This window comes from Meriones unguiculatus, chromosome 2 (assembly GCF_030254825.1).
Source record: "Meriones unguiculatus strain TT.TT164.6M chromosome 2, Bangor_MerUng_6.1, whole genome shotgun sequence".
Classification (NCBI taxonomy): Eukaryota; Metazoa; Chordata; class Mammalia; order Rodentia; family Muridae; genus Meriones; species Meriones unguiculatus.
In genome coordinates this window covers 133,016,474-133,040,728 of record NC_083350.1, presented here as the reverse complement: position 1 = coordinate 133,040,728, position 24,255 = coordinate 133,016,474, and the positions used below count along the sequence as shown (strand labels likewise).

The window sequence follows — 24,255 nt, the reverse complement described above, 5'->3', positions numbered from 1 at the left end:
TATAATTAAGATATTTATATATATTACTTATATGCTAGCTTGTATATTTGTGAGTGTTCAAATTCAAGATGTATACACTTACACATACATATCAGCTGTTAAATTGTTTTTTTTATACTTATACTTGCTAAAAAAAACTAGGAATCTGCAGTCAATGAGGTAAAATTCTCTCATGTTCAGTTATGTTTTTATGTTCACAAATGAATACATAACAAATTTTTTTTAATATTTCTGTGAATTTCTTTACAAATTACACCCAGGTATTGAATTTTATGTGTAAAATCCAAATATCATATCCAATAGGCTATTGATAAAGGCATTAATGTTTTCAAATTGATATTTGATTAGTTCTAAAAATATGTGGACTTTGAGACATGATAGAAAGATGAAAATCATTTTTCAATAATCAGGAGAAAGAATGGCACCCAAGATTATATGCATTATTTTAATTAGGCATGCTTGAAAATACATATGGTTTTCTTTGAATAATAAGCATCTACAGATGAGATTTGATTAGCAAATGCAATCTCTTCTACAGGTTCAATTAAATCAACTGCATTTCAATAATGGTGAGTGATTACAGAAAATTTTTATCAGAATCCCACTCTGAGTCATCATTCACACAATCTATTTTATTTTTTAAAAAATCTTTGGAGTAATTTGCATGGTAATGGTTCAAATTACAAATCAATGTAGGAATTTTAACAGTGATTAAATTATACATTCATTGGTTTGTGACTTAATGTGTCTGGTGGATTTATAGAATTTTTGTTTAGGCTAAAAGGCAACCATGTATGCTAGTGAGGCTTGTAATTAGGAAGAAACCAGCTTTAAAAGTCACAGTGTACAGCATATGTAGAGATGAACTATACTGTCATCCAAAGCCTATTGACGTTGACATTTTTTTTTAAAATAAAGTATATGGTATTTAACTGAGTACTCTGATTTGTCTTGCTCTTGTTTATATTTTCTCCTGGAGAAAAGTAGGATGATTAGTTATAAGGAGAAAAAAAGTATTATGGAATAAAATATCATCTACTTACTAGCTGTCAAGGACAGCTTTCACATTTTTAACACCAAGAATGGCATTTACTTTTAAATCTATCACAAATACAACTTCAATGTGCAATTATTTTTGGTAGTGATGATATAGTACGAAACATTATCCAAATGTCTTTCATGCACAAAAGGTTCACTCCTTTAGAAGTTGCACTATTTATTTCTACCCAGAAAAACTTATGATAAAATCTATTTCTCATGATCATAAAGTCTAAAGAATATTTTATGGAGACATGATTTATTGGGTTTTTGTGGATAAATATTTAAAAATGCATTATCCTTACATCAGAAGGTCCATGTAGATAAAAGCATTAGTTATTTACTGTTACTAAGTTATCAAATTATAAATATATAAAAGATGGGATATAGCTATGAGTCAGTGATAGGTTGCATTCTTAACATGTTTAAAGTGTGGAAATCAATCTGAGAACTCCAAAAAAACACCAAAAATGAAAAAAACTGAAAAGTTTAAATTAAACCATTTCCTTTATTCTGTGTTCATTTAATGAAATCAACAGTGTTATATTTGTGTCGTTAATCTGGATGGAAAATGTAAGAACTAGAAAAGATCATTCTGAGTGAGGTAACCCAAAAGCAGAAAAACACACATGGTATACACTCACTTATAAATAAATATTCACCATACAATATAGGATAAACACACTAAAATCTATAGTCCTAAAAAAGCTAAACAACAAGGAGGACTCTAGGGAAGAGGCTGAAACATCACTCAGAAGGGTGAATAGGAGAGATATTGAAAGTAGAAGACAGGAAACAGGACAGGAGCCTACCACAGAGGGCCTCTGAAAGACTCTACCCAGCAGGGTATTAAAGCAGATGCTGAGACTCAGAGTCAAACTTTGGGCAAAGTGCAGAGAATCTTATAGAAGAAGGGAACAACAGAAAGACCTTGAGGGGACAGGAGTCCTCCACAAGGAGACCAACAGAGCCAGTGGACTATGAGAGGAGGTTGTGCCCCTGAGGAGATGAGGAAGGGAGCTAAAGCTGGGATACAAAGTGAATAAATTGTAATAAATAATAATAATAATCACTTTAAAAAGAAAGAAATAAAGAACACCAAATCTACTTCTAAACAGTATGAGTAAAGCTGTCCTTAGAAGAGAAGTAAAATGTCGACTAAGCTATAGCCAAAGTTTTCTTACTAGCAGCAAATTGGAGCAAAATAGAAAGGAGTAAATTCAAAATATTAAAGAAACAGTACTCTCAGCTTAGAGTGTTGTGTTCATCTAAACTATGTAAACCGAGAGAAAGAGGAGCTACAGAAATGGCTCAGCACTTAAGAATGCTTGCTGCAGTTAGAGAGGGCCTGGGGAGGGTTCACAGCATGTGCACTTGTGAATTCAAAACTGCCTCTAACTGCAGTTCCAGGGCATCAGATCCCCTCTTCTGGTCCCTGCCAGTACCTGAATATATCTGGTGCACAAACATAGACTGGGCACACACACACACACACACATAAAAATAGATAAGAGTAGAAAATAGTTTTAAAGAAAGGCTAATGCAAGTTCATACTTAGAAAATTAACTGAAATAAAGATACTTCATTGTCTTAGAGTTATGACAAAACACCAGGATCAAAACAAGTTGGGGAAGAAACAGTTTGTTTATTTGGCTTACACTTCCACATTGTCATTGAAGGAAGTCCGGACAGAAACTCAAACAGGAAAGGAATCCGGAGGCGGGAGCTGTTGCACAGGCCATGAGGGATGCTGCTTACTGGATCACTCCACATGGCTTCCACAGCCTGCTTTCTTACAGAACCCAGGACCAAGAGTGCAGGGACAGCACCACCCACAATGGGCTAGGCCTTCCCACATCAGTCACTACTTAAGAAAATGTCTTGTAATACCTTGTTTTCCACATTGGGGAGTAGAAGAAGGGGTGGCTGAGATCAAGCCCAGTGATTAAATAAATTATATGTATGATATATATATATATAATTTATCATATATAATACATTAAATATTTATAATAAATAAAGTGATTAAATTAATAAATAGAGGAAAATATATATAAAGAAAATGCCTTCCAGCTGAATCTTATAGAGGTTATCTTCTCCATTGAGGTTCCCTCCTTTCAGATAACTTTAGATTTTGTCAAATTGACACAAAACTATACAACATACTCACTAAGGAGGGAATCACATTCTGAAGGAAGGCATGGAGAAACATAGTGCAGACAAATAAAAGCTGTGAGCTCTAAATGATAATTGACTTCAAATCCTACTAACAAGAAGGATGGAGTTGAGATAAACATCCTAGAGAATGAAGGGAAAGGAAGAAGGCTTTAATACATTCTGATGAGCTTGTTGAAATACATAGCTAGGGAATGGATATGGATATTGATTAATCAATTAGTAAGCAGTGCTTTCCCCAAATTTATTAGTCAAAACAATAATAAAATCAATTTTATTTTATGTGTATGGGTGTTTTGCCTGCTTATTTGTCTATATGTATGCCTGGTGCTGGAGGAAAGCAGAAGAGGCCATTGGATAGGTAGAACTGGATTACAGAAGGTCATGAGCTTTCATGAGGCTGCTGGGAATCAAACCTGCATTGTCGGGAAGAAAAGCCACTGTTCTTAACTGCCAAGAAATCTCATCAACACCTGAAAAATCTAATTCTTATATTTAAAGAGAAAGAAAAAATAAGGAAAAAATGAAAAATCTGCCATTCAAAGGAGATAATTAATCAAGAGAGAAGACAATAAAATAGGATAATGCAAACAAATGTGTGATTTCAATAACAGTAAATAATGGTTTTGAAAAACTGACTAGAATTTTGAATTTTTATAAATGCAGTTATGTGCTACTTTTGCATTTTGAAAAATATTAAAAACCTAAATATAAAGAGACTGAAAAGAGAATAACAGCCAATGAAAGGCAATATTGTAGGAGCAAAATCACAATCAGTGGGTTTGATGAGGAAGCCCATCTTTGAAATATTAAGGATTATAAAGAATAAATCAGGAAATATAACATTTCCAGATATATGACCAATAAGAGTGTGTGTAAAAGAACTCATCACACTACAAAAATTATTTACAATTATGATGTAAGATTTTATACACGATCTCAAAAATTATGTTATCAGTTGCTGGTGGTAGAAAGGATTTCTGCGTAATGTGGTGTAGGACAAATAATGAGAGAGAAGACAGTTTATGTGGACACCAGAGTCTACCTAGATGAGGCCCTGGGTTATCTTACAAGGATTGTTTCACCACTCCTTTACAGAATGAAGACAGCAATTAACAGTAGGGATTATTTTTGTTGCGTTAAATTTTTAACGCAGTTTGGCGCATGGTTCAGTCCATAAATAACTTATAGAAGTACCTGAATTTCATCTATAGAACTAGTGTCAAAATCAAAACTTGACATCAGGTGCTTCTAACCCGGTGTTTGAGGAGGCAGAAACGAGAAGAACCCGAGGGCTCGCTGGCCATCAGCCTAGCCTAGCATAATTAGTGAGTTCTAGTGGGATAGTCTGTCTCACAGAAGGTGGGTGATATCCACAAGTTGGATGGCCTATACCCACACACATGCACATACATGTACACACACAGACACAGACACACACATAAACACAGATACACACATACAAAGAAAAATGAAATTGCAATATCACAGTGTACTATCTGTGCAATTTTTGGTGCGTTTACTAAACTTTGAATTACTCCTGTTTTTATCATGTGTACATAAATATGAACAAGAACATGTGTAACTGATAAATTTAGATCCTCCTGGTACCATTTTATCACGTGTAGAAACAATGCATTAAGAGTCTTATGCTTTTTAAATCCACTTCTGGCATGTCTCTGAAAAGTTCAGTGATGCTTAGAAAGTCATTTCAATTTGCAACCTCTATTTCCTTTTCTGCAAATTGAGGTGATAAGATCAGACAGTGGCAAGACTTCTCTCATCATTTGTTCCTCTATAAATTTTATGCAAAATATTTGATCTTCTGAAAATTAGTTTTGGTACTTATAAACATGTGCTTACATTCTATATCCATAAGAGTATATTGTCAAGCAATTAATTTTCATTCAAAATGAAGTCATTTTTCCCAGGAATATCATAATACAGATCTCAGTCGAAGCCCAGTTATCTCTTAACCTTCCTAAGTCAGTGAGTTAGGTTGGTAGAGTACAACATTTAGAAGTGTCCCCAAGCTTCTGAGTAAGGTGAACTGAGAAGCCCTGGGTTCCTTGCTACCCTCAGAAATAGTTAGACACTTATGATACATGAATGCAAAAGGAAAATACATTAATAAAAAAATCCACATTAGCTGCTGTTTTCCACTAGATGAAACTTTTAACGGAAGAAGCTACGTGTTTGTTACTGGACAGTATTTTGTTTATTTTCAAATTACCATAGTGATTTGATAAGGTTTAGTTCCTCAAGAAACCATCTTATGACTTATTTTCTTTATTCATGTACTTCCCATAAATAAATATCACACCAAATTTATATCTATATTTTAAAGGTAAAGTTAGATAATATAAAATGTATGTTTTCAGAATTTAGAAAATCTGTTTATACTTATTTGCTTGAAAACACTTTTAAGCTGTCAAATGGCTCAGTATTTGCCCCAAAAATGGACAACTAGGGTCCTATTCCCTGGAATCATGTGGCAGAGGGAGAGAACTGATTCCCAGAAGACCTGACTTAGTGGGTGTGAAACACACAAATGTTCTCAAAGTCTGATCCCTCACCCACAGCCACTTGCCATTAGTAATGCTTTATTTTATTATTTTACTTTACTGAATCTGTGCCTCATGTAGACTATATTGTCTTTAAACTCTTCTGATGCCAAAGATTACCTTAAACTTCTGATCTTCCTCCTTCTGCCTCCCAAGTGCTGAAACCATATGTATGTTGACTCACATTGTACTAAGAGTGGAAGGCGGGCCCTTCTGGGTAGTATAGGAACATTTTGTCATTGAAACTGGAGCCCCAACCCAGCTGTTTATTATGACACGGTGGATGTCAGGCTATTTATGCAGAACACCGTAGCCTCTCATCTGTGCTGTGAAGTCAAGCTTATGAGCTTACATCTTTGAAAAGTTATGTGAACTTTTCTGATGCTAACAGTCCAATAGCTTCATTCATGAATTCTAATATCCAACACAGGATCCAGAGTTTTTATTGTAACTTACCAAGCCTTTTGTAGTCCTCACTATATTATTGCTTTCACTGCTTATTATACTTTTACATGTTTTTGTCAGGTGAAATGCTATCAGGCCTTCATAGTTCCAATGAAATACCTGACTATACAGTCTGATACCTCCAGAAGCTTGGTCAAGGAGCTTGGAACAAGTTTTCACTAGACGTGTTGACTGGTCCTGGGTATCAAGGTTGATTAGGATAACAAGAAATGCCACAAATAGGGAGCCGGCGGGAATATAGTCAGTCTTGATAGAGTCCCAAGGAAAGGAGAGGGATTGGAAGGATGTATAGTTCCTAGTGAGCAAGAGAGAAACAAATAGAATGGGTTGTAGTTAGACCACAAGAACAGAGGTGGTTCCTCATGTCTCTACAGCAGGTGAGCAGGCTGATAGGCAATGTAGCGTGAGGGTCTGGTGACCTAATGAGTCTGAAAGGAAGGTTGTCACCAGGATGAACTTTCTCAGACAGTAGACTTCCAAGGAGTGTTCAGGATACCTACAATAAGAGAAGCATAAGGAATCAGGTTTGTCAAAACTCTGGTAGATAGCTATCATTCCTTCAGGTTCTAGAAAGGAGTCATACTCATAAGCACTTTAGATAATTCATACCATCATCAAAGCCTCTCTGTTATCTCAACCTTCATCAATAACCAGCCATGAGCTAAAACTGTCTGAGTATATTGTGACCAACAGGAGAAAGTAAGATCTTAATGAGATCCAGGTGCATAAGAAATCAAGAATTAAATACAAAGGTCAAAGGCCATTTTATTTTCAACAAGTTATACTTAAAATTTAAAATGTTGCTGATGATGGTAACATGGAGGCATGGGATATTGATTTCAGAAAGTAAAAGCATGAGCACAGTCAGTTCTGGTTTTGTTTGTTTGTTTTTCCAAATGAAGGTTTACTTTAGAATCTTGAATAGAGTGATCAAAGCTGGTATATCTGTTAGTAATCCCATGGCATCACATTCCAGTGTTTTTTCTGAGTTGTCAAGTCACTCCAGCTTAGAAGAAACACACTCTCCATTGCTTGAGATGGAGGACAAGGAGAGTGTAAGGATACAGTGATCTGCTGCCTCCCTGCCTTTCTTCTGTAAGGGACTTCTCCGTCAACCAAAGTTGACTTCTACAGAGGTTGAGTCAGCATTTGCATTTTGTCCCTTCCTTTTATTAGAGTGTTTTGAATCCTACACCCTCTCTACGTGTCAGCCTTTAGAGCCCAGCAGAAGTAGAATCTCCAGCCACTGTCCTGGGTGATTGTTCTCTGTAGTAACCCATGTGTCCGCTCAGGTGAGCATAGTAACTGCTTCACACACAACTAGCGTGCGTACACCTGTGTATGTGTTCACCTGTATATGTACTACAGCAGGGACATGTGTAGAGTTCAAAGGGCGACCTTGGTTGTCCATCCTTGCTTCCACCTTGTATAAGGCAATGTCTCACTGTTGTTTGCCACTGTGCTACAAAATCCTTGCTAGTTAGCACAGGAGCTTTCAGGAATCTCCCTGTGTCTACCCCTACTTTTGTTGAAAGAAGGTTAAGATTACGTGTGTGAGCTATTACTGATGCTTTCCCTTGGGGTCTAAAAAAATGTGAAATGGGGTCCTCATGCTTGCATGACATATGTTCTACTCACATCTCTCTAGCACTTACCCAAACACTTGAATACATGGACTATTTGCATTGCATCATTTCTAAGATGAGATGAAATTGCAGAATCCTGTCACATGGGCTAGTTGGTAGACTACAGTAAGACTTTCAAGTTCTTTAACTGTTCTGTGGACAATAAAGATATATTTAAAGAAACACAGGGCTGGATCCATCCTGTCTGTTTCTAAGCAACTTTTGAAAGGGAAAAGAGCTACCTTCAGAATGCCTGAGCAGGGCAGTGCACCCTGTGTCTGCAGCTCCTTATTTATATGCTTATACTTTAGATTCGACTGAACAATAGCATCTGCCTCCCAGAAAGTTGCTAGGGGAAACTTGTCGTGAATATAATAGCACATCAAAGGATATGAAGCCTGTGTGTTTCTTTAACTATTTCTAAAATGTCAAATCTCACTCTGCAGGAAGCAGTCTACAACAACATTTATTGCATTTAAAGTCAGAAAAAACACCTAAATGCAGTCGAAGTATAACAGCACACCTTCCAGGTCATATATTTTGACCATTATTTAAATCAGAAGACTCTGTATGTGGAAACAGTTAGTTCAAAAGAAGAATTTTTTTTTCTTTACCACACGCACATCATCCTTCTCTACTGCTTCTATGATGGAACCATGTTGTTATTTAACAAAAAATGTAGAATTATATTATAGCATATTACTTCTAGAAGAACAAAGTGTCACCCGAACTACATTGAATTAACAGTAGCATAACTTTTGGCAGCTCACACTGAAAGTACAAAAAAAAAAAAGGAAATAATTATGAGCAACTTATATGAAAAGAGTAACATGAGTAAACTATGTGAAGGTTATTGACCATCAATTTGACAGGGTATAGAACCATCAAAGTGACAAGCCTCTGGGCACAACAGTAATAAGGTTCTAGATTATATTAGATGCTAGGAATGCCTAGGAGATTGTCTTTTTTTTTCTTTATTATTGTTATTGCTATTATTATTATTAATTACAATCTATTCACTTTGTGTTCCAGCTGTAGCCCTGTCCTCAGAAGGATATTCTAATGCAGATATTATCTTGATCAGGGAAATGGTCCCCCGCACCAGGTTAGAGTCCTGGACTGAATTAAAAGAATATGAGACAGGTACCAGCATTCACCTCACTCTCTGCTTCTTAGCTGTGCATGCAATGTGCCGGCAGCCTTTGCATGTATAGATACTGGAAGTGTACTCGGGAAGTGTTAGCTATATGAGAAAGCTTCACATAGAAAATCATTGACATTTCTGCATTCCTGCATCTTGGACTTGACACAGGTTGAGTTAGCATTGTTAGAAGCTACTAAGTCAGCCCTGTTTTGTTTGTGACTTGGATAAATGATGGAGCTCTTGATGTAATAAAGACACAAGGGCAATACCTCCACCCCTTTTGTTTGCCGCCCCACAGCTCCGGTGACCCGTGGACTACGCTGGTAGAGGTGCTAGGAATGGATAGCTATTGCTCCCAAACCATGACTTTCCTTCATATTTTCAAGACATATGTGTTAAATAAGCAATAAAATAATTTTTAAAAATTAAATAATCATAATCTAATTAAAAGTGTTTGTATGATGTAGGGACACTTGCTTTTTTAGCCAGGTTACTCCTCGTTCTTTTCTTCTTGATGCAGAGCCTAGGTTAGCCCTTTCCTCACAGAAGGCCTTTTCTCAAGGATGCAGGTCCTAATTCTTCTTATGAACGAGTATCCTATGGAAGCCTTTTCATGGTGTCTCATGAAGCACTTTATCCTAAAATTATAGTCAACACCTATCTCCTTTCATGAGCAGCATTCCTGTAACTCCACAAATTTCACAAAGCCCTCCCATTTAGCTGGTGCAGAATGAACATGGACTTAATAGTAGAAGTTTCCTACATCAGAGTGGAGAAGGACAGTGGCTGATCACTGATAGCCATTTGGATGTTAGCTTTGTTAGTTTGAAATAGCATTCCCCTGAGCCTTTTTCAAAGATCATAAATGACAGTCCTCTAAACTGACCCTCAGGCACTGAATTCTCTTCTCTTTTATTTTTATTTTTTGTTTATTTACTCTTCCAAATTATTGACTCACAACGCTATTCCTTTTGAAGAAATTGAAGTAAAAACAGTCTGTATTTATCAGCGTCAAAGGGGATTATTTTACTTCATAAATTTCTCCTGTTTTGGAGACTGAAAACTAGAATTTATATACATGAAAATTAGTAGTGACAAGTATGAAAATTATATATTTGCTGAGGTGATTTGCACAGGTCTTTATTCTAAACATTTGTGATTGGGGAAGCAAGCTCTTCGTCATTCCTTAGAATTATATCTTTGGTTCATGGGATGCTGTGTCAGTAGCCACTTGTATTCTTGCTTCATAATATTAAAAAATGAAGAATAATTTGCTAATTAGTGTTGTTATTGGAGTCTCCATTCTGTAGCCAAAATGCTTTCTGTCATACCTCAAAATGACCATGTACTAACTAAGTGGTCTTAAGATAGTCAATTAATTGAGCAATGTCTCAGTTTTCTCATTTGCAAAATATAATAATACTTTTGTATGGTTTAAATGAATTAACTCATGTAAATTATTTAGAATATTGCCTGATACAAAGGAAGAGTTCTAGAATATTGTTTGTTAATATTTTTGCTAATATCATGCTGAAGTTGGTTATTAGTAACATATAATGAAGATATTTAATCTTTTATTGACCAAAATAATGATTGACAGTAAAAATAGAAAAGCATATGACTTGATGTTTTTCTTTCCAGTGAACCAGGAAATATTAACTCAAAGCCAATTAGTACACTTTCGATTGCTACATAGATACCAATGAATCAACTGGATTATTTCCAAGATGATGGAATGCAAATATATTTTGTCCACTATACTTCAATGTCAGAAGGTAGATGGTTATATCTGACAGAGGAGAGTTTCCTGAACACAGAAGAAATAATACACTTGTCAAACCTGTAGTTTTTGTAATGAAGGAAGTATTTGATTTTCATAATAAATTCCTAAATATTAAACATCATTGCTCAGCTGAACTTCTTTTCAGCTATGTGAAGTTTCTAGAACCGAAGAAAAGAAGTAGCCCAGGACAGTCTTTAACTGAAGAGCCTCCTTCCTCCACATTTTCAGCATTCCCTACTAGCACTCAAGAACCAACCAGCACCAGTGCAAAGGACAGTACAGAAATATGGAAGCTGTATCACCCATACAGAGTAACTTTCCCCTACTACTATCCTTCAAAAACATCCATAGCTCTAATGATTTTACTGCAAGTATGCTAGATCTCCCTGAGTACTATCACTGTTCTCTGGTTTCATACATATTTTTCTGTGAACAGTCTATTGTCAGATAACAGCCCATTTGGATACCACATGCCTATTAAAGTCAGATACTCCATGTATTTCCTGTACTAAAATATTTTTAAAAATTGTCTTTCTAAGAAATTCCTCTGGAATTCGCAGTGATTTCAAAATTCTTTGCTCACAAATAACTTCCCTGGAGACTGTCAGTACATCTGAAGTATTCTGGGATTTTTGAAACTTCAGGTGAATAGATTTCATTATGTTTATCATATCTTATAGGTCTATATAAGTGAGTAATCAATTGAGTGGACATGGGGTAAGATGATCAATCCTCATTTAGAAAGACAGATGGGATGTGCATTGAACGTATGACAGGAGTCTACTGAGCGCATCTGAAAGACTCTAACTAGCAGTGTTTTCAAAGCAAAGACTCATGACCAAACCTTTGGCAGAGTACAGGGAATCATAAGAAAGAAGGGGAGTTAGTCTGATGGGGAAAGGATAGGAGCTCCACAAGGACCAAATATATCTGGGCACAGGGTTTAGTCCCTGTCGAGGCAGCCATGTTGATATGACTTCCTGGGTGTAGATTCTGACATTTCTAAAAGACACTATCAAAGCAAACTTTCTGTTCCTATGGCTCTTACAATCTTTTTGCTCCCTCTCCCTCAGTGATCCATGAGCCTCAAGTGTAAGATTTGTGATGTAGATGTATCACTTGGGACTGGACTGTTATATTACAACATCAAAGAAAATAAAAAGCTGTTTAAAAATAAAAAAAAAAAAGAAAAAAAAAAAAAAAAGAAAGAAGGGGAGTTAGTCTGATGGGGAAAGGATAGGAGCTCCACAAGGACCAAATATATCTGGGCACAGGGTCTTTTCTGAGACTGACATTCAACCAAGGACCATGTATGGATATAACCTAGAACCTCCACTCAGATGTAGCCTGTGGTAGCTCAGTAACCAATTGGTTTCCCAAAGTGAGGGGAACAGGGACTATTTCTTACAGGAACTCAATGACTGGCTCTTTGGTCTCCCCACCCCCGAAGGGAGGAGCAGTCCTGTTAGGCCACAGAGGAGGGCTTTGCAGCCAGTCCTGAAGATACCTGATAAAACAGGATCAGATGAATGGGGAGGAGGTCCCCCCTATCAGTGGACTTGGAAAGGGGCACGGTGGAGATGAGGGAGGGAGGGAGGGAGGGACTGGGAGGGAATGAGGGATCGGGATATGGCTGGGATACAGAGTTAATAAAATGTAACTGATAAAAAAAAATAAAATAAAAAAAAAAAGAAAAAAAAAAAGAAAAGAAAAAATCTAAAAAAAAAAAAAAGAAACTTCAGGTGAAAGGGGTATCTATACAAAATTTTCTGTCTTCATCTCTTTCTATTTATACTATTGAATTTCCCAAATATAAGTAGTGTACACAGGCCTTTGGGAAGACATGTTAATCATCCCATCAAGATCCTTCTACAGAAAGAGCAGCTTAGTCACCCGATAGCAAGGACTGGAACTTCTTTTCAGTTTCTGGATGCTTCCCCCATACATGCTGGCTCCTGTTGGTGTGAATGGGAATTTTAGTAGTTGAGATTTTGTTACACAGTTTCTCTGGTATTTTTTAAAATTTATTTATTTTTATTAATTACAGTTTATTCACTTTGTATCCTCCCTCCTCCCCTCCTGGTCCCTCCCTCCCTCCCCCTTCTTCATGCATGCTCCTCCCCAAGTCCACTGATAGGAGAGGTTCTTCTCTCCTTCCTTCTGATCTTATTCTATGAGATCACATCAGGAATGGCTGCATTATCATCTTCTGTGGCCTGATAAGGCTGCTCTCCCCTCAGGGGGAGGTGATCAAAGAACAGGTCAATCAGATTATGTCAGAGGCAGTCCCTCTTCCCATTACTCTGTAACCCACTTGGACACTAAGCTGCCATGGACTACATCTGTGCAGGGGTTCTAGGTTATCTCCAAACCTGGTACTTGGTTGGAATATGAGTCTCTGGGAAGTTCTCTGTGTTCAAATTTTCTGGTTCTGTTGTTCTCCTTGTGGCATTCCTGTCCTCTCCAGATCTTACTATTTCCCACTTTTTACATAAGATTCCCTGCACTTTGCCCAGCAGTTGGCCATAAGTCTCAGCATCTGCTTTGATAGTCTTCAAGGTAGAGCCTTTCAGAGGCCCTCTGTAGCAGGTTCCTAGGTTGTTTCCTGTTTTCTTCTTCTTCTGATGTCCATCCTCTTTGCCTTTCAAGATGGGGATTGAGTATTTTAGTCAGGGTCCTCTCTCTTGATTAGTTTCTTTAGATGTACAGGTTTTAATAGGTTTATCCTATGTTCTATATCTATATGAGTGAGTATATACCATGTGTGTCTTTCTGCTTCTGGGACAGTTCACTCAGGATGATCCTTTCCAGGTCCCACCATTTACCTGCAAATTTCATTATTTCCTTATTTTTCATTGCAGAGTGATACTCCATTATGTAGATATACCACAATTTCTGCATCCATTCTTCAGTTGAGGGGCATCTGGGCTGTTTCCAGCTTCTGGCTATTACAAATAAAGCTGCTACAAACATGGTTGAGCAAATGTCCTTATTGTGTACTTGAGCCCCTTTTGGATATATGCCTAGGAGTGATATGGCTGGATCTTGAGGAAGAGCTATTCCTAGTTGTCTGAGAAAGGGCCAGATTGATTTCCAGAGTGGATGTACAAGTTTACATTCCCACCAGCAGTGGAGAAGAGTTCCCCTTTCTCCACAACCTCTCCAGCATGTGTTGTCACTTGAGGTTTTCATCTTGGCCATTCTGATGGGTGTAAGGTGAAATCTCAGGGTTGTTTTGATTTGCATTTCCCTAATGTCTAATGAGGTTGAGCATTTCTTTAAGTGTTTCTCTGCCATTCGATATACCTCTACAGAGAGTTCTCTGTTTAGCTCTGTTCCCCATTTTTTAAGTGGATTACTTGGTTTGCTGCTTTTCAGCTTTTTTAGTTCTTTATATATACTGGATATTAGCCCTCTGTCAGATAAAGGGTTGAAGAAGATTCCCAATATGTAGGCAGTCGTTTTGTTTTGATGATGGTGTCCTTTGCTTTACAGAAGCTTTTCAGTTTCATGAGGTCCCATTTATTGATTGTTGTTCTTAGAGCCCGTGCTGTTGGTGTTCTGTTCAGGAAGATGTCTCCTGTGCCAATGAGTTCAAGGGTATTCCCCACTTTTTTTTCTAACCGATTAAATGTGTCTGGCTTTTTGTTGAGGTCTTTGATCCACTTGGCCAAAAATGACATAAAATACCTTGGTGTAACAAAGACATAAAGTACCTTGGTGTAACAAATACAAAGACTTGTATGAAAATAATTTCAAGTCTCTGAAGAAAGAATTAGAAGAAGATATCAGAAGATGGAAAGATCTCCCATGCTAATGGCTTGGTAGGATTAACATAGTAAAAATGGCCATTTTACCAAAAGCAATCTACAGATTCAATGCAATTCCCATCAGATTACCAACACAATTCTCTACAGACCTGGAAAGAAAAATTCTCAACTTCATATGGAATAACAAGAAACCCAGAATTGCTAAAACAATCCTCTACAATAAAAGATCTTCTGGAGGTATCTCCATCTCTGATCTCAAGCTGTACTATAGAGCAACAGTTATAAAAACTGCATGGTACTGGCATAGAAACAGAATGGTGGATCAGTGGAACCAAACAGAGGACATAAATAAACCCACACATTTAAGGACACCTGATCTTTGACAAAGATGCCAAAACCATACAATGGAGAAAAGATAGCATCTTCAACAAATGGTGCTGGTCTAACAGGATGTCTACATGTAGAAAAATGAAAATAGATCCATACTTATCATCCTGCACAAAACTGAAGTCCGAGTGGATCAAAGACTTCTCTGGTATTTTATCAGAGGTATCTGTTAAGGTATTTGTGTAGGTTACATGAGTATTTAATTGTTTTTCCTAAGATGGCTTTAAATTTAATCATTACTTTCTTAAATGAACTTTGTTTTATCACAGGTAGTTGAGCTAATTATGAGATAAATTTTTTTTCTATCTTTCAAGGAAAATAATAGAAAGTCTGTTCCATATAGGCTCAGAAAAAGCAGGTTTTTGATCATACCTACAGTTCTGACTGTAATATAAAGGGGTTGGATGTAAAATTGATGAGTCTGTGATGACGACTCAGATGAGAAGTGCAGAGAGTCTCAGAACTGACGTTTAACTGTACAGAGATCACGTGATGATTGTGTCTGACACAACATGATTTCTTTGCTGGAAAGTCTGGTGAATGTGTGCTTAAACACATATCTGCTCTTCTTCTAATGACCTCAGACTAAGTTTTGAAATAATGAGGACTTAAAGGTGCCTTCAGCCTCCTGGACATGGATGGCTGCCCTATGATCTGTTATCCGTAGCAGGGTTACTGCCAATTTGAGGGTTTTCTGCCATAAAAGTAGCAAAAATCAGAATCTGAGTACTTCAGTGCAGGCAGTTACTGACAGTCCAAAACTGCTTGTCAGATAATCAAGGGAAATATATTAGAGAAAGTCAGAAAATATAAATACAGTCTTACAGGGTAATATGGAAACATACATTATGTAGAAATGTTAATAAAAACCATGTGTATGAATATGTATATGTAATATAGTATCATAAAATCATTTGTTATTATAGTATTTTGTGATAAATATATATCATTATAAATTTATGTGTATATTTCCTATATGAAATTTACTTATAGTACTCTCTTGAACTTTTAAATATGACAAAATCTATTTCAGGATGAAGGCAAACTTATATATGGAATAAATGCAATTTGTTTCTATTCCCTGTAAAAGTTGGAAGAAGATTCTTTGTGATTTAATCTTTTGGTATTAAATCTTGCCTAAAGTCAGAAATCCCAGGATATCAATCATGAATATCAGCATTTTTAATGATGGAGGAAAGCTTTTGTCCTGTAGTATGCGGTAACTCATTTTACAGCTTTAAAATACTCTTAATTCTATATGTATATTTTGTTCTATTTCAAACCATTTTCGGGTCAGTGTGATGATAGCTTCAAAGAAGGAGAGAGAGGTTTAGGAAACTTTTAATGACAGCTTCTGTTCCCTTAGGGAATAAAAGACTATTTAAATTCCTTACCCGATCTTGATTTAACTTTGCTAAGTGGAATCTATCAAGAAAATCATCCATTCCATTAAGATTTTCCAATTTTGCAGAGTATAGGCTTTTGAAGTAAGACCTAGTGATCCTTCAGATTTTCTTAATGTCTATTGCAATGTTACCCTTTTCATTTCTGATTTTCTTAATTTTGATACTGTCTCTCTGTATTGTAGTTAGTTTGACTAAAGGTTTCTATAGCTTTTTGATTTTCTCAAAGAACCAGCTCTTGGTTTCATTAATTTTCTATATTGTTCTCTTTGTTTCTAATTTATTGACTTCAACCATCAATTGGATTATTTCCAATCACTTAGTGTTTTGAATATTCCTTCTTAGCACTGCTTTCATTGTGTCCCATAAGTTTGATTATTTTGTGGCTTCATTTACATTGAATTAGGAAGACTGGTTAGGAGGTCTTTAATTTCATTATTTCTTCTCTGACCTAGTGCTCATTGGGGAGAGAGTTGTTCAGCTCCTATGCTATTGTAGACTTTCTGTTGTTTGTGTTGTTGTTGAAGACCAGCTTTAATCCATGGTGATCTTAAAATATATAAGGGGTTATTTCAATTTTCGTGTATTGACTACGGGTTGTTTTATGACTGATGACACAGTCAATTTTGGACAAGGTTCCATGAAATGCTAAGAAAAATTTATGTTCTTCTGTGTTTGGGTGAAAAGTTCTGAAGATATCTGTTAGGTCTATTTGATTAATAACATCTGTTAGTTTTATTATTTTTCTTTTAAGTTGCTGTCTCTATGACCAGCCCATTGTGAAAGTAGGGTTTTGAAGATTCCCCTATTAATGTGTAGGGTTCAATGTGTGATTTAAGATTTAGTAATATTTTTTACAAATGTAGGTGCCTTTGTATTGGAGGCATAGATATTCAGAATTGAACTGTCATCTTAGTAAATCCCCCATCTCTTTTGATTAATTATGGTTGAAATTCTATTTTATTAGATATTAGAATGGCTACTCTAGCTTGCTTCTTATGTCCATTTGCTTAGAAACCCTTTTTCCGCCTTTTACTCTGAAGTAATGTCTATCTTTGTTGCTGAGGTGTGTTTCTTGTATGTAGCAGAATGATAGCTCCTATTTACATATGTCTTTCTACTGGGGAACTGAGTCTTGAGTCGTCCATTGGTGTTGAGAGATATTAATGACCAATGGTTGGTACTAACTGATGTTGGTGGTGATAATGTGCATGTGTGTGCGTATGTGTGCTCACTCACACATGTTGCTGTGCTTCCCTTCTTTTGGTTTTGCTGGAGTAAAGTTATTTCTATATCGTGTTTTATTAGGTGTAGTTAACTTACCTGGATTGGGGTTTTCCTTATAGCATCTTCTGTAGGATTTGTGCTTAGATATTGTTTAAATTTGGTTTTATCATGTGATATCTTGTTTTCTCCATGTATGGTAATTCAGTGTAGTAGACAACTGTGATCTCTTAGGGTCTGCAAGACTTCTGCCCAGGCATTGCAGGCTTTTAGAATCTCTGTTGAGAAGTCAAGTGTAATTCTTTTTTTTATTTAACTTTTATTAATTATGCTTTATTCATTTTGTATCCCCCCATAAGCCCTTCCCTCCTCCCCTCCAGGTCCCACCCTCCCTCCCTTTCTGCATGCCTGTCCCACCCCAAGTCCAATGATAGGGGAGGTCCTCCTCTCCTTCTTTCTGATCTTAGGCTATCAGATCTCATCAGAAGTGGCTGCATTGTCAGGGTTCTAGGTTATCTCCAAGAATAGTGCTTGGTTGGAGTATGAGTCTCTGGGAAGTTCCCTGTGATCAAATTTTCTTGTTCTGTTGCTCTCCTTGTGGAGTTCCTGTTCTCTCCAGCTCTTACTATTTCCCACTTCTTACATAAAATTCCATTCACTCTGTCTGACAGTTGTACATCAGACTCAGCATCTGCTTTGATAGTCTGCACTGAAGAGGATTTCAGAGGTCCTCTGTCTTAGGTTCCCAGATTGTTTCCTGTTTTCTTCTTCTGGCTTTCAGAGGCTCTCTGTAGCAGGCTCCTAGGTTGTTTCCTGTTTTCTTTTTCTTCTGATGTCTATCCTCTTTGCCTTTCAAGATGGGGATTGAACGTTTTAGTTAGTGTCCTCTCTTTTGTGTAGTTTGTTTAGATGAATAGATTTTAGTGGGTTTATTCTATGTTGTATGTTTATATGAGTGAGTATATACTGTGTGTGTCTTTTTGCTTCTGGGACAACTCACTCAGGATGATCCCTTCCAGGTCCCACCATTTACCTGCAAATTTCATGATTTCCTTATTTTTCATTGCTGAGTAATACTCTATTGTATAGATATACCACAATTTCTGCATCCATTCTTCAGTTGAGGGGCATATGGGCTGTTTCCAGCTTCTGGCTATTACAAATAAAGCTGTTACAAACATGGTTAAGCAAATGTCCTTATTGTGCACTTGAGCCTCTTTTGGATATATACCTAGAAGTGGTATGGCTGGATCTTGAGGAAGCGCTATTCCTAGTTGTCTGAGAAAGGGCCAGATTGATTTCCAGAGTGGTTGTACAAGTTTACATTCCCACTAGCAGTGGAGAAAGGTTCCCCTTTCTCCACAACCTCTCCAGCATGTGTTGTCACTTGAGTTTTTCATCTGATGGGTGTAAGGTAAAATACCAGGGTTGTTTTGATTTGCATTTCCCTAATGGCTAGTGAGGTTGAGCATTTCTTTAAGTGCTTCTCTGCCATTCGATATTCCCCTACAGAGAATTCTCTGTTTAGCTCTGTTCCCCATTTTTTAAGTGGATTACTTGGTTTGCTGCTATTCAGCTTGTTTAGTTCTTTATATATACCTGATATGAGTCCTCTGTCAGATAAAGGGTTGGAGATGATTCTTTCCCAATCTGTAGGCAGTCGCTTTGTTTGGATGATGGTGTCCTTTGCTTTACAGAAGCTTTTCAGTTTCATGAGGTCCCATTTATTAATTGTTGCTCTTAGAGCCTGTGCTGTTGGTATTCTGTTCAGAAAGTTTTCTCCTGAACCAATGAGTTCTAGGGTATTCCCCACTTTTTTTTCTAGCCGATTTAATGTGTCTGGTTTTATGTCGAGGTCTTTGATCCACTTGGACTTCAGTTTTGTGCAGGGTGATAAGTATGGATCTATTTTCATTTTTCTACATGTAGACATCCAGTTGGACCAGCACCATTTCTTGAAGATGCTATCTTTTTTCCATCATATGGTTTTGGCATCTTTGTCAAAAATCAGGTGTCCATAAGTGTCCATATGTCCAGAAGATCTTTTATTGTAGAGGATTGTTTTAGCAATTCCGGGTTTCTTGTTATTCCATATGAAGTTGAGAATTTTTTTCCAGGTCTGTAAAGAATTGTGTTGGTAATTTGATGGGAATTGCATTAAATCTATAGATTGCTTTTGGTAAGATGGCCTTTTTTACTACAATTCTGCCAAGCCATGAGCATGGGAGATCTTTCCATCTTCTCATATCTTCTTCTAGTTCTTTCTTCAGAGACTTGAAATTTTTTTCATACAAGTCTTTGACTTGCTTGGTTAGGGTTACACCAATGTACTTTATGTCATTTGTGGCTACTGTGAAGGGTGTTGTTTCCCTAATTTCTTTCTCAGCCCTTTTGTCTTTTGCATACAGGAGGGCTACTGATTTTTTTTTTTTTGAGTTAAATTTGTATCCCGCCTCTTTGCTAAAGGTGTTTGTCAGCTGTAGGAGTTTCCTGGTAGAGTTTTTGGGGTCATTCATGTATACTATCATATCATTTGTAAATAGTGATAATTTGACTTCTTCCTTTCCCATCTGTATCCCTTTGATCTCCTTCAACTGTCTTATTGCTCTAGCAAGGATTTCCAGCACTATGTTGAAGGGATATGGAGAGAGTGAGCAGCCTTGTCTTGTCCCTGATTTCAGTGGGAGTGCTTTAAGTTTCTCTCCATTCAGTTTGATGTTGGCTATAGGCTTGCTGTATATCACCTTTACTATGTTGAGATAGGTGCCTTGTGTCCCTGATTTCTCCAATACTTTAAACATGAATGGATGTTGGATTTTGTCAAAGGCTTTTTCAGCGTCTAGGGAGATTATCATGTGTTTTTTTTCTTTCAGTTTGTTAATATGGTGGATCACATTGATGGATTTCCGTATATTGAACCACCCCTGCATACCTGGGATGAAGCCTACTTGGTCATAGCGGGTAATATCTTTGATGTGTTCTTGGATTCAGTTTGCAAGTATTTTGTTAAGTATTTTTGCATCAATGTTCATAAGGGAGATTGGCCTGAATTCTCTTTCTTAGTTGAGTCTTTGTGAGGTTTAGGTATGAAGGTGACTGTGGCTTCATAGAATGAGTTTGGTAATGTTCCTTCTGTTTTTATTTTGTGGAATAGTTTGAAGAGAATTGGAGTTAGCTCTTCTTTGAAGGTCTGGTAGAATTCTGCGCTGAAGCCATCTGGTCCTGGGCTTTTTTTGGATGGGAGACTTTTGATGACCGCTTCTATTTCTTTGGGGGATATAGGACTATTTAATTGATTTACCTGGTCCTGATTCAGCTTTGGTAAGTTAAATCGATCAAGAAAATTGTCCATTTCATTTCGATTTTCAAATTTTGTGGTATATAGACTTTTGAAGTAAGTCCTAATGATTGTTTGGATTTCCTCAGTGTCTGTAGTTATGTCTCCTTTTCATTTCTTATTTTGTTGATTTGGGTGGTGTCTCTCTGCCTTTTTGTTATTTTGGCTGAGGGTTTGTCGATCTTGTTGATTTTTCTCAAAGAACCAGCTCTTGGTTTCATTGATTCTTTGAATTGTTTTATTTGTTGCTAATTGATTGATTTCATCCCTGAGTTTGATTATTTCCAGCTGTCTACTTCTTTTTCGTGTGTGTGCTTCTTCTTTTTCTAGGGTTTTTAGATGAGCCATTAATTTACTTGAATTAGCTCTCTAGAATTTTCTTTTGAAGGCACTTAGTGCTATGAATTTTCCTCTTAGCAATGCTTTCATTGTGTCCCACAAGTTTAGGTATGTTGTGCCTTCATTTTCATTGAGTTCTAGGAAGATTTTAATTTCTTTCTTTATTTCTTCCCTGACCCAGCTGTCATTTAGTAGCAAGTTGTTCAGTTTCCATGTGTCTGTAGGCTTTTTGCTATTTCTGTTGTTGTTTAGTTCCAGCTTTATTCCTTGGTGATCAGACAAGATACAAGGGATTATTTCAATCTTCTTGTATCTGTTGAGGCTTGCTTTGTGACCAACTATATGGTCTATTTTGGAGAAGGTTCTATGAGGTGCTGAGAAGAAGGTAAATTCTTTTGTGTTTGGGTGTAAAGTTCTGTAAGTATCTGTGAGGTCCATTTGATTCATGACCTCTGTCAGAGTTATTTTTTCTTTTTTTAATTTCTGTTTTGTTGACCTGTCCTTTGTTGAGAGTGGGGTGTTGATACGTACACATAGGTAGATACTAGCCATAAAGTAAAGGATAACCATGCTACAGTCCACAGACTCTAAGAAGCTAAGTTCAAGGAGGGCCTTAGGGAGCATGCTTGAATCCCACTCAGCTGGGAAAATAAAATAGGCTTTGGAGGTGGATGAAGTGATCTGGGTAGGAGAGTAGTTGGGAATGCAACAGTGTGGGGATTAGGAGTAAGGAAATTAAAGGAAGGAAGGGCTGGTAAGAGAATGGAAATTGGAGGTGGGGTGCATCTCTGTGACTTATAAGATACCTGGCATCGAGGAGGTCCTAGAAAGTCTATGGTGGTCATCCTAGCTGAGACTCCTAGCGACTGGGATATGGAACTTAAGTGGATTCCTCCTATAGCCAGGCAGGAGTTGCAGTGGTGGAATGAGGATACCAACCCACCCACCAAACCTATGATCTAAAATTATCCCTGCCTTCAAGATTTGCAGGAACAAAGATGGAGCAAAGAGTGAGGAGATGGCCATGTGAAAACCATTGCTCCTTGAGACCCATCCCATGGGAGAGAACCAATCTCTGACACTCTTAATATTACTCTGCTATGCTTGTAGATAGGAGACTAGCATAACTCCTATGTGAGGTTTTACCCAGTAGCTGATGGAAACAAATGCAGAGACCCATAGACAACCATTACACAGAGCTTGGGGAGTCATATGGAAGAGTAGGGGGATGACTGAGGGAGCTGAAAGGGTGGACTCCACAAAAAAAGACCTAAAGAGTCAACTAACCAGTCGCATGGGGGCTCACAGAGACTAAACCACCATCCAATGAGCATGCATGGAATGTTCCTAGGCCTCCTGCAGAGAGAAGTATTTAACAGATATGCAGCTTGGTCTTTATTTGGGTCCCCCAATGAATAGAACAGAAGATCCCTCTGGTTCTGAGGCCTGGCTTTGGCTACCATTCCCCAAACTGGGCTTGCTTGTCTGGCCTCTATGGGAGATAATGTGCCTACTCCTGCAGTGACTTAATGTGCCAGGGTGGGTTGGTACCCATGAGGGACCTCCCAGTTCTCTACAAAGGAGAGGGGAATTTTTTTGGGGGGGACTGGGAGGAGAAAAGGGGTGGCACTGTGATTAGGATATAAAGTGAATAAATATTTTTTTTAATAAAAGAGAGATGGGAGGGTGCTGAGACCATGGGTGTGTGTGTGTGTGTGTGTGTTTTTGTGTGTGTGTATACCTTGTGCACTATGATATGTATGTGCAGGCTCTTGGAAGAGAGCTCCACCCTCTGTGACAAGCATCACTGTGCCTAGTTATTCTGTTGAATCTCACATTGCACTCTGCTAATGCTCTGGGCATCTGCACTATCTAAATATATTTTATCGTGCTAACAGACTACCACAGTCTGGGAAACTTATAAACAGCAGAGGTTTATTCCGTCATGGCTTTGAAAGATGACACATTGAATAGCAAGGGACCCGTTTCAGGTGAAGGCTTCCTCTCTTGGTGATAACGTGGCAGGCAATGAGCTTCTGCTGAGAAGACCCACGAATATGTGAGCTTCAACATCCTCTTTTCAGTGATGCATCTCTTTAATTGGGGAAACCCTCCACAACATAACCCTAATTACCTCCCACTATCCCCTTCACATTAATAGGTGAGTTGTATGTTTATTTTCCTATATGCACATATCAACTGAATGTCAGACTATAGCTGGTGGGGCTCTAGATATTATACTGTCTAGGAGTTGGGGATCTGGAAAGATACAACAACAAAATGTCATTGACTTCAAATCCAGCTCTGAGCAGTGATGTGAGAAACCTACCTAAACCTTCCGGGATTTGGTTTCATTATCTGTGACACAAAAAATCGTGGTACCTGCTCTGCTGAGCTGTGGTAAGAATGATATGATTCAAAAACTTCTGAGCAGAATCTGATTCCAGAAGTTCTGGATAATTTTTGATAAATTTTGGCATTTTATCTTTTACCATTATTTTAAACAATGTTTTCTCAGTGTTGGATATTTCAGTCATAAGAATGGCCAGCTGCCAGCATTTAGGGGTGGCCTTATAACAAAGTATGATAGGCAGAATAGGAAAAAGAGCCTCACATGAGCATCTGGGAAGTCTGTGCTCTTCTGTTTGAGGAACGCTGTCCAGGACTATAAGTACCTATAGTATAGCTTACATTCAATTACATGGCACAGGACACACAACTCTCCCTCTTGCCTGGGAAACTGCAAAAAGAAGCTGGTTTCACATTTGTCATGGGCCCAGGTGCCTTCAAAAGTCCCACTTCTTGCTGCCAGGTTCTTTTCCAGAGAAGTAGCAGGATAACTGGCATGCACTTCAGTTGTTGATGCTGCCAAATGAACTCTTTTAAAAACAGAACAAAACCACGTTCTCCGGCAGTGTGGAGTCACCCCCCTCCCTCTCCTCCCTTTCATTTGAATCTTTTGTAAAGCTTGTTGTCCAGATACCAAGAGCATCAACAAAAC

The 24,255-nt window shown here is 37.6% G+C and overlaps 1 protein-coding gene across 4 annotated transcripts in view; it reads left to right on the top strand.

Moving 5' to 3' along the window:
- Naaladl2 (N-acetylated alpha-linked acidic dipeptidase like 2) overlaps positions 1 to 24,255 on the top strand; it is a 1,327,651-nt gene that overhangs the window by 1,239,079 nt on the left and 64,317 nt on the right. The window contains exon 12 of one of the 4 annotated variants that reach the window (XM_060378135.1): positions 20,452 to 20,753. The exons of the other annotated variants lie outside the window; for them this stretch is intronic. Coding sequence (XP_060234118.1) covers positions 20,452 to 20,655 — 204 coding nt within the window. The 3' untranslated portion in view covers positions 20,656 to 20,753. Of the gene's footprint in view, positions 1 to 20,451; positions 20,754 to 24,255 lie in introns of those variants that run through there. 4 annotated transcript variants of the gene reach the window in all.